The sequence below is a fragment of the Euphorbia lathyris genome, chromosome 2 (genome assembly GCF_963576675.1).
Source record: "Euphorbia lathyris chromosome 2, ddEupLath1.1, whole genome shotgun sequence".
Taxonomy (NCBI): Eukaryota; Viridiplantae; Streptophyta; class Magnoliopsida; order Malpighiales; family Euphorbiaceae; genus Euphorbia; species Euphorbia lathyris.
Window position 1 is genome coordinate 74,385,668 of NC_088911.1, and position 9,636 is coordinate 74,395,303.

The window sequence follows — 9,636 nt, forward strand, 5'->3', positions numbered from 1 at the left end:
TGATGTCCATCTCGTGGGATGGAGCAGGCCAAGAGAGGGGGTTGTGAAGCTGAATACTGATGGTTCCTGCCTCAGTAACGGTAAGATTGCGGCTGGAGGTGTGCTTAGAGATGTAGGGGGCGTCTGGCTTTCTGGGTTCTCCCAGAATTTAGGGTTGGGTTCTTCCTTTTCTGCGGAGCTCTGGGCTATTCTTACTGGAATCAATCTTGCTAAAAGGCTGGGTGTTAAGAGGCTCTCTGTGGAGTCTGATAATTTGGAAGCAATCAAAATGATTTCTGAGAATCATTCTATGGGTCTTAACAGTCGCAACCTCATCAAAGCTATTATAAGGCTTTGCTCCTCCTTTGAGTTCGTAGAGTTCAGACACATTTTTAGAGAGCAGAATCGTGTTGCTGATCGCTTGGCGGCGGCGGGCCATGAAGGGACGTTAGGCGTTACTACCCTTCCTGTTTCCCCTAGTTTCATCTCTCATCTTCTCTTAGAAGATAGGATTGGGGTTAGCTTCCCTAGGCTAATTCCTGGGTAGTTTGTTGTTTTTCGTTTTTCTTTTCCTTTTCTACCAAAAAAAAAAAAATAAAATAAAAAATAAAAAATGCACTTTTTTTAAAGTCACATGCTTTCATGTCCTGTATAAAAGTCTGTGCTTTCTGTAATAACTTTTTTCTGGCTAAATTGACCAAAATGACTTCATTAAAATAAAAAGAAAAGTTTCAATAATATTGAAATTTCATAACCTTTTGAAACATACATCCAAGTGTAATTTACATGGGAAAATGTGATATGTAGTGATATTTGGGTTCAAATTTCTTCTGGGATCAAAGGATGGTGTTTACAAAGAGAGAAAATGAAATAGAGAAATGATCAAGCAACTGCATATACCCAATGAAGAGGAAGAGTGGAAATGTTTAAAAGCACTCCACAGTCCACAAAACACAAAAAGGTGTAAATAGCTTAACACTAAAAGTGCATGTTAATCATGTAATTTTCAAACTCCGCCAATAATCTTAACAAAGTAACCAAATTTAGGATTGATTTATAAAAAAAAATTAATTTTTATTGCAAGAACTACATTTACATGTATATACTTGTAGGTTCTTCTTCTTTTTTTCCCCTTGAATCCATATACAAACTCTCTTCAAGTAATTTCGGTATGTTGATGTTCAATCTAGAAGCATGGTACACACACACAGGGTATGCAGTTAAAACTAATATATGCCTTATTTGAACCGGTTCCCAGGTCTCCATCAGTTGGGTATCAGTTTCAAGGAAGCACTGCAAAAATCGGATTCAAGTTTGAGAAGTAAACAAAACAAAACAATGAAAGGAGGAAAGAAATATTTCTTACCTATTGATACAGTAACGTTTTCCAGTAGGTCGTGGACCATCATCAAAAACATGGCCTAAATGAGCATCACAAACAGCACAAACAACTTCTGTACGAGGCATGAAGATAATTGACAAGTCTAATTTCGACTTTACATTGTTTCCTATAGGCTTATAGTAAGATGGCCACCCAGTTCCACTGTCAAATTTAGTGGAAGATCTGCAGCAGTAACCATATAATATAAATCACTTCTTTAACATGTCATTTCATTTATATGTACAATTGAGATACTTCAATTACCACTAAAAAAAAAAACGGAAAAGACGTACTCAAATAGAGGTGTATCACAACATATGCAGTGGTAAGTTCCTGAGGTCTTCGTATTCCAATATTCCCTGAATAATAAGAAGAAATGACAGGAATCAAATGGCCAAGTCAAGGTATAAGTAAATAGTAAAGATACAGAAAAGTGGCTCTTTCCATGCCTGTTAACATTTTGTTAGGTATATAGCGCTTTTAAATAATTAAACAGGTCGTTGCTAGAACTATCACATAATCAGCTTGATTTTGGCTGCTGCTACAGCAGAATCAAGTAGAAAAGCAATATACCTAGATCTATTTAAATTGGAAACCCAAAAACTAATGGATGCTTTAGGAAAGAAAAAAGAGAGACAATAATAAATTTCTGTCCAGGCAAAGTGCAAAAATAGCTACATAAATAAATAAAAGTTGAAATGTTGAAAAGAAAATAAAAGATTAATTACTTTGCAAAATAGAAAAATGTAAAACTAAAAAGGAAAGAAAAACAGAACCAAAAAAAATATATATCCTAAGAAGAAGGTTTGAATTAAAAGTGGAAACGAGTGCGTTTGATAACATAAGTGGAAAAAGGACTCGGCTTCCTTCGTGAACCAGATCCCTAAGATTTGGTCTCTACCTTGAAGCGAACTCCTTTCCTGTTATTGACCGGACGCAGAGGACAGTCTTCTGGAAGTTTCAACTCCTATTTAGCCGGTTTAGCTATTTCTTCCTCTAATTAGGAAAGCACGATCTCCAGAGTCCTTTTCCTAATTGGAATACAAAGGCGGTTTCTTCCTATATAGAATAGGAATCACCAATCTTATATAAAGGGGTCTCGCTCCCCTTCAAAAGGTACATTAACATTACTCTACAGAGATTCTCAGAGCATCCTCTCTCTTTGAATTTCTCTTTCTCTCTCTAAGACCAGAAGTGACTCGAGCATCGGAGTGTCCTCTCCGTAGACCCGGCCAAGTGTTTCGGTCGAAAGATATCATCACAGACTTGTCTTTCCTTCCTCTACATCGAACATAAAGAACACAAGGAGGATCCCTAACTTGCTTAGACCGGATCTTAGACCGGACGAAATTTCATACTCTGTCATCAGGGTGTAAGGTCGGGCAATAGCTGGAGGAGCGAGAAAAGGCATATTGAAGAAGGGACGAGATATTTCTAAAATGCAAATGACCTAAATGGTGTAATAGATATTAAGGCTACATGATTTGTAACAACCCTGTTAGGGCCGTTTCAATTGTCACAGCCTCACAGGCATGTCAACAATGTGTTACTGTGATTCAAAAAAAATTAGGAAACAAATGAAAATCAGATCAAACTGATAAAATACATGTTAACGAACTGGCAAACTTTGACACTAAAGCAACTATAGAGAAAGAATTGGACTTTATTTTTCCAATCAAATAGATATTAGACATGTCTATTGTAACATGAGAACTGAAGCATACTTTCACCAGTTTCTAAAGTAGATATTAAATTCGAGCAAGCCATCTGTAAATAATGCGCATCACTTGGTAAAATTTGCATGCATAGCAAACCTTATATATCATACATACCCAGTGAAAGCCCTTTCAGTCCCCTTCTGGCGTGTTACATAAAACTGTTCAGATGTAAGCTTCTTCTTCCACTCATCATCACCTAAAGAAGCATAGTCAACTTTCCCTGCCTCTGTAAAAGACAGAAAAAAATGATTACGGTTAAAGAGGAACAGCTTCTCCAACTATAAACAATCATGTAGGTAGCTGGAGTCAAGAAAATGTATCAATAACTAGAAAAGCTTTGTAATAATTCAAATTTGCTTTCATACTGAAATATGAGAAACCAAAGACAGGAAAAATGGATATACTATTTTGATGAGAATAATGTGCATTTCCTTATTATTCTGTAGCTAAGTTCTATTTTTCCTGAAAAGAAAAAGACCATGTTAAGATAAGAACCTTCTTTTCTTAAAATGCAAGCTCCTTTTGAGCTTAAATACAACACACACTGTCCTAGGTCTATCACGTGTACTGTTGTTTATATTGCTGTTGTTTGACTAATAATTTCCTCTGATGAATAATCCAATCAATCGTGCAGTTCACCAAAAGAGCACAGCAGAAATAGCGATCCATAACCATAAGAAAATTATTATCTGAAGAAGACAGCATATATGCCCAAGGTCCACTTTTTTCAACCTTTCTATTGTTTCTTTCTTTACAAGGAAAACATAATCTTCTAGTCCCACATACCTGAAGGATAAATTTGTGCCTCTTGACAGTATTCTCACTTATTTGATAAATCAAATTTCATATTTTACCAGATAAGAATTTCATGAACACACTACAAACGAATGCAAATGCCAACACTGCTCCATATACATAAGTGTATTCTATAAGTATATATGCCTTTCTTTAGGATATTTAGGTAATTAAAAATCTACAACAACAAAGCAAGTGCAACTACATAATTTGCTTAAACCATACATGTTATACTGACCGGGCCAACATGATTTCTTATATTGGACTAAAATGTTGTTGTTGGCAAGGAGCAATAAGCTATAGAAGATAATTTTAGATTTTGTTTGATAAAACTGAAAATTAAGTGTTGATAAAATAAGGTGTTGAATATTATAAGTGCGGAAAGTATTAAATGATGGAACTGTTTGATAAATACTAAAAATAAGTACTGAATATAAAAATATTAATTTATAATGTTCAATTTAAAACTTTAATTTAAATATTTTGACTAATCAAAATAAGTGATTTTTAACTTAATTGAACAATTTAAGTGGTTGGAGAATTGAATTATCAAACACATTTAATATGAATAAGTGCTTAATACAAATCACTTGTCCTTGAAAATACTCCTCGAGAACAATTTTCAGAAAACCAAATACTTAGCTAGTAGAGTGTTGAACTTTTGGGTAGTCAAAAGAATATTCCATTATTCTCTGACTTTTTTTGCAGTTCGGAAGCAAAACATAGAAAATGATGGATTAGAAACATAGGTTTTAAAAAAAAAAAAAAAAGTAGAAAGAAAAATGATATAACTTGGGTAAGTAAGAAATGAAATGCGGTTTAGACAATTGCCAGTTCAGTTTTATATAATAATACCAATCTTTAACATGATTTCCAATGAATCGGCATTTTTATTTATCAAACCAAGCAATAACTATATGCTTACTTCATATCATATCCTCTGAATTTAAGCAGATAACAGGGCTTCTCTTTACTTGCCTATCTCTATGGGAAATTCAGAATCCAATATCAGGACGTGATTTCCTTAATTTAAATGAAAGCAAAAACTGAGCAACAATTGCCTAATTGGGTCACTAAGGAAATAGGAAAACAAACAAATTCCAAAAATAGAAAAGATAATAATATAAAAAGGCCAATAGATTAAAAACAGAAATTCTGAAAAAGAAAGAGAGAGCGAGAGAGAAGAACCACCTTGGACGTGGTCTGGTCTTTGGGAGGAAGCAGAAGAACCCATAGCCCGGAGAGTGTAAGTGAATCGGTTGATTGATTGAAACGGAGAAGCAGGTAAGAGAAAAGGCTTTGAATTGGGAGCGGCTTGAAATTGAAATTGGGTTTTGGAAGAAATTAATGTTAGTGAGGGTAAGCTTAAGCTATGATTAAGCGCCATTTGCTAACCTCAAACACCTAATTCAATTTCCAAAATGATTCATAATGATAATACCACTGTTACTTTTAAAAGATCTCATCTAATGGTTATGATCTCCTTCTATTAGTCTCACCATCCGATTAATCTTCCAATCATGTAAACTTCTACTGGACGATTTTCAAACACGTGGCCGTTTTGTATACCGATGTCCGGCTAAATTACATCAATATACCTCAACTTTATTATTTCACACTTTGATATCCGGGTAATATGTGCCCGGTCAACGTTTGTTTCACCAATTTTAAACCCACAAAAAAAAAAAAAATCCCACTACAACTAACTTTAAAAAACAACCATGCCTTTAATATATTCTTTCCGGAAAACAACAATATTTACTCGTCCGTTTAGATTACATGTTGTTTACTGTTACGGTTTGCTGTTTAAAAAGATTTTTTTTCAAAAAGCAGAGATTTCGAGCTTTTATAAAAAAACTACTTTTCAGTTACAAAATGCAAATAGGATATGTTTAACCAAATATCTAAAACTCTCATTTTTAAAGTGAAAATATAAACATGAGATGGAAAATGAGCAACCAAACACTCCCTACATCTCAACTCTTTCTCCCCTTTTTGTCACATTCTCTCTCTACGTTTTGGTTTCTCTCTCTTTCTATCTTTCGCCTTCGCTCTCTCTCCATCTGTATTTATGTCTTTAATAAATGAAACTCCAAATCAAGAAACCCTAAATCCCCCTAATTAGTAGAATGTGAAACCAATAAAACTCTAATATTAGAATGACAACGAAGATGGCATCATCCCATAGTTTAAGAGGTTGGATTTGTCATTGTTGTACAACTTCGTGGAGTAAGCGGATCCTGGAAGAAAATATTTTAACTGTAGAAATTTTGGGGTAAGTTAATTTCGATCTCTTCATCTCTCTCTCTCTCTCTCTCTTGTATTATTTGATTTTTTTTTATTTCACTTCCTCCTATCTTGTTTTCCCTTCTTATTATAATTGATAAGTTGTTTGCATTCCATTTGAAGAAACCACATGCTTGTAATTTATTTGAGTGGCTTGACCGGTCAATGAATGAAAGAGCAAAGTCTATTATCCTTGGGCTTTCGAGAAAGCTTAATAGAATTGAAAGAAAATGTGAAACATTGAAATCAATGCAGATAGAACATGAAAGGTAAAAAGAATGAGAAAGTGAAAGGAAATTACAGAAGATGATGGGAATAGAAAGAAAAAGGGAAAGCGACACAAGTTGTAGTTGGATATATGCAAGTTTATTGTTGGTGTTTTAGGTTGTGTATTTGTTGTTTTAATGTATTACGTATCAAGCTAGTGAAATTGAGTTGTTTATTTGTTGTTATAATGTATTCGATTTCATGTATTTGGTTAGCAACTTTATGAAATAAAGAAAGACTATCATTAATTCTCTGTTTTTGGTTTTTATTTAACGTAGAAGTTGCATGTAAACTATGTAAAATGTTTCCTCTAACTATGCAAAATGGATATATAAAAAATGGACATAACTTGTTCAAAATGCTGCATCTAACTGTGCAAAATGGAATACATCCAAAATGTTGCAACTAATTGTATAAAATGGAAAACATTCAAAATGGAACATAACATGTTCAAATGTTGCAACTAACTATGCAAAATATACATCACTGTTCAAAATGGAACATACCTTATTCAGAATATTGCGCGTAACTATGCAAAACATACATCATTGTTCAAAATGGAACATAACCTGTGCAAAATGGAATATATAAAAATGTTGCATCTGACTGTGCAAAATATCTCTAAACCCCAAAAGGTAGCAAAAAGGCAACAATTTACACATTCATAGTCTAATGGTAACTTCATCATTGTTCAAACTAAAAAACAGATTGCATTAATCACACTTCCCCCAAAAACCAATATATCCCTACATGTATTACATCATATCAGTTCATCGTCATGGTCTACTTTGACATGTTGGTGTAGAACTTCAAGTTTATTGTCTTTTGGTGCATTTGGTGTATAACTGTTAGCTTGACTAGACTGGTCTGATTATCCCACAGTTGGTGCAGTAGTTATGGGTGCATTATGTGTTGGTGCATCAATTTTGGATGCATTTTGTGTTGGTACAACAGCTTGTCTTGAACCTTAAATGATTACAATTAATTACATTCTCACATCACCCTTATTCAACAAAAATAAATTACATTACAACTTACATCCATTATCCAATACATTTGTCATGTCCGTGCCCATTTTTTTTCAAATTCTTATAAATTGGTATTAGATTATATATCTCGAATTCATTATTTGAATTTTTATTAGACCTAAGATAACACTTTCGGTTTAATCAGCTTATATTTTACGTGTAATTTTAACAAGAATCAAGATTTGTTATATACGATAAATTTTTATGACTTTTCTTTTGCTTCAAAGTTTTTCATAGAGATCTCATGAGTCAGTAGAGATCCGATCAGCTCGTCGTATTTGTACGTGGTCAAGTCCTAAGCTTCTTCCACATCTGTCTTCTTAGCTTGCCAGCTTTTGGGGAGACTCCTCAATATTTTCTTCACATGCTCTTCTTCTGTGAAGTTCTTGCCGAGTCTTTTCAGCTCATTTATGATGTTGGTGAATCTAGCATTCATTTCCGAGATGTCTTTGTTGTCATTCATCTCGAACAGCTCGTATAATCTCATATGTTGGTTCACCTTTGACTCCTTGACCTTACTCGTGCCTTCATAAGTTACTTCGAGCTTCTTCCATATTTCCTGTGCTGACTCACAACCTGAAATTTTGTTGTATTCTGCAACATCTAACGCACAGTGAAGCATATTGATAGCCGAAGCGTTATTTTGTAATTTTCTAAGGTCATCTTCTGACCACTCAGTTTCGCTCTTAGCGACTTTCTAGTTATTTACCATTTTGAAAGGCACAAATGGGCCTTGAACAATTGCAAGCCATGCACTCATGTTAGTGGCTTGATGTTCTTCCAGAATGTATAATTTGATCCGAAGAACAAGGGAGGCCGACTAATTGATAATCCCTTAGGGAGTATCTGTGTTGTTTGGTTTCCAGGAAGGAAACGAGTGCTGTTTTCAGCCATTTATCGGGATTAGCTCAAGATAGTTATATCTTTGAGTAGTGAGCTACTTAGCTTTGATACCACTTGTTGGTCCCGTGTGATTAGTTCCAAGGGGGCTTTAAGTTACTTAATTTAGTTTAGGTCAGCACGGCCGAGAGATGTAAGACAGCTTTAGTCAGATGCTGACTAAAACTGTTTTACTTGTGAGTTGGGAATTAACACTTGAGGTCAGCTTCCAACTCAGCACCAAGATTACTCAGTGTCAGCTTTTACAATTTATATCCTGGGCAATTTAATCAAGCAACACTTATATAGATATATTGAGAGAGAGTTAGAAATTACTCAGCACGACTTATCCTGGTTCGGCCTCTCCGCCTACGTCCAGTCCCCAGAGTCCCTCTGGGCTTTTTCAATCGAAGATTGAGCTCTTTAAAGGTAGAACACAAACCGTTTATAAGGCAATTGAATATGCAAGAGTACATTCCTCTATTCGTCTACTCAACTCCTACTAAGTGCTATAACCGAACACTTAGATTTCTCTACTACTGAGTACTAAAACCGAGTACTCAACACCACTCTCTCAATTTTTACAAATGATACAAACTTGTTCTTTCTAGATGAAGAACACTTTAGATGATTACAAAATCAATCTAGCTTTTACACGGAAATGGAAATTTGGTGTAAGATCTTTTTCTTGTTTGAATGTGCTTTTGTATGTTTCTCTTTTTCTCTTGTAATTTTTCTTTTGGCAATCGGCAAAGGATCCAAGAATGAACTTGTCCTTTTATAGTTGAAATCTGAAGACACAATCATTTGAATCTGGATATATCCGTTGAATTCAAACTGCTCTTTCTTGCGTCATTGTTCTGGTTAGTTTCATATTTGCAGGCCAATCCTGTCGTTTGAAATTAGCAGGCGTCAGGCTTGTCTTCTTCCCGCAGGTGCATCTTCTAGTGCCAGTTCGTCTTTTAGCTAACGGACAGTTGACCCATGCATCTCGAAATTGACTCTGTGTGTAATTCCAAGGCTTCTGTTATTGGTGCAGACAGATGTCGGATCTTGTCTTTTAGCAAACGGATCAATCATGCTGTCCTGACGAACACTCAGCTTGACTTTATTGGCGTTGCTTTTGTTCTTTGTTTCTGAGTCATATTCTTACTCAGCTTCCGTGGTCAGCTTTGTCTGCAAGCTTTAGTTTAGAAGAAGACTTCTCTTCTTTGATACTGAGTTGCGTTCCACTCAGCATCTTTGGTCAGCTTCATCTTTAAGCATTTGTTCTGAAGATGACGTTTCTTCTATTATGCTGAGT

General features: G+C 34.9%; 1 protein-coding gene across 1 annotated transcript; it reads right to left on the reverse strand.

Annotated features, from left to right (window-relative positions):
* Positions 1 to 926: 926 nt before the first annotated feature.
* LOC136218609 (peptide methionine sulfoxide reductase B1, chloroplastic) lies at positions 927 to 5,335 on the reverse strand. The gene is made up of 5 exons (XM_066005597.1): positions 5,065 to 5,335; positions 3,193 to 3,304; positions 1,654 to 1,719; positions 1,346 to 1,543; positions 927 to 1,272 (listed from the first exon to the last, which is right to left on the reverse strand). The coding sequence occupies exons 1-5, from the start codon at positions 5,258 to 5,260 to the stop codon at positions 1,245 to 1,247; spliced, it is 600 nt and encodes a 199-aa protein (XP_065861669.1). The 5' UTR covers positions 5,261 to 5,335; the 3' UTR covers positions 927 to 1,244.
* Positions 5,336 to 9,636: the final 4,301 nt, after the last annotated feature.

Coding starts and splice junctions, on each gene's coding strand:
- LOC136218609 (XM_066005597.1), bottom strand. CDS start 5,260: ATGGCGCTTAATCATAGCTTAAGCTTACCCTCACTAACATTAATTTCT. Junction 3,305..5,064: donor AAGACCAGACCACGTCCAAG/GTGGTTCTTCTC, acceptor TGTCTTTTACAG/AGGCAGGGAAAGTTGACTAT. Junction 1,273..1,345: donor AAACGTTACTGTATCAATAG/GTAAGAAATATT, acceptor CGATTTTTGCAG/TGCTTCCTTGAAACTGATAC.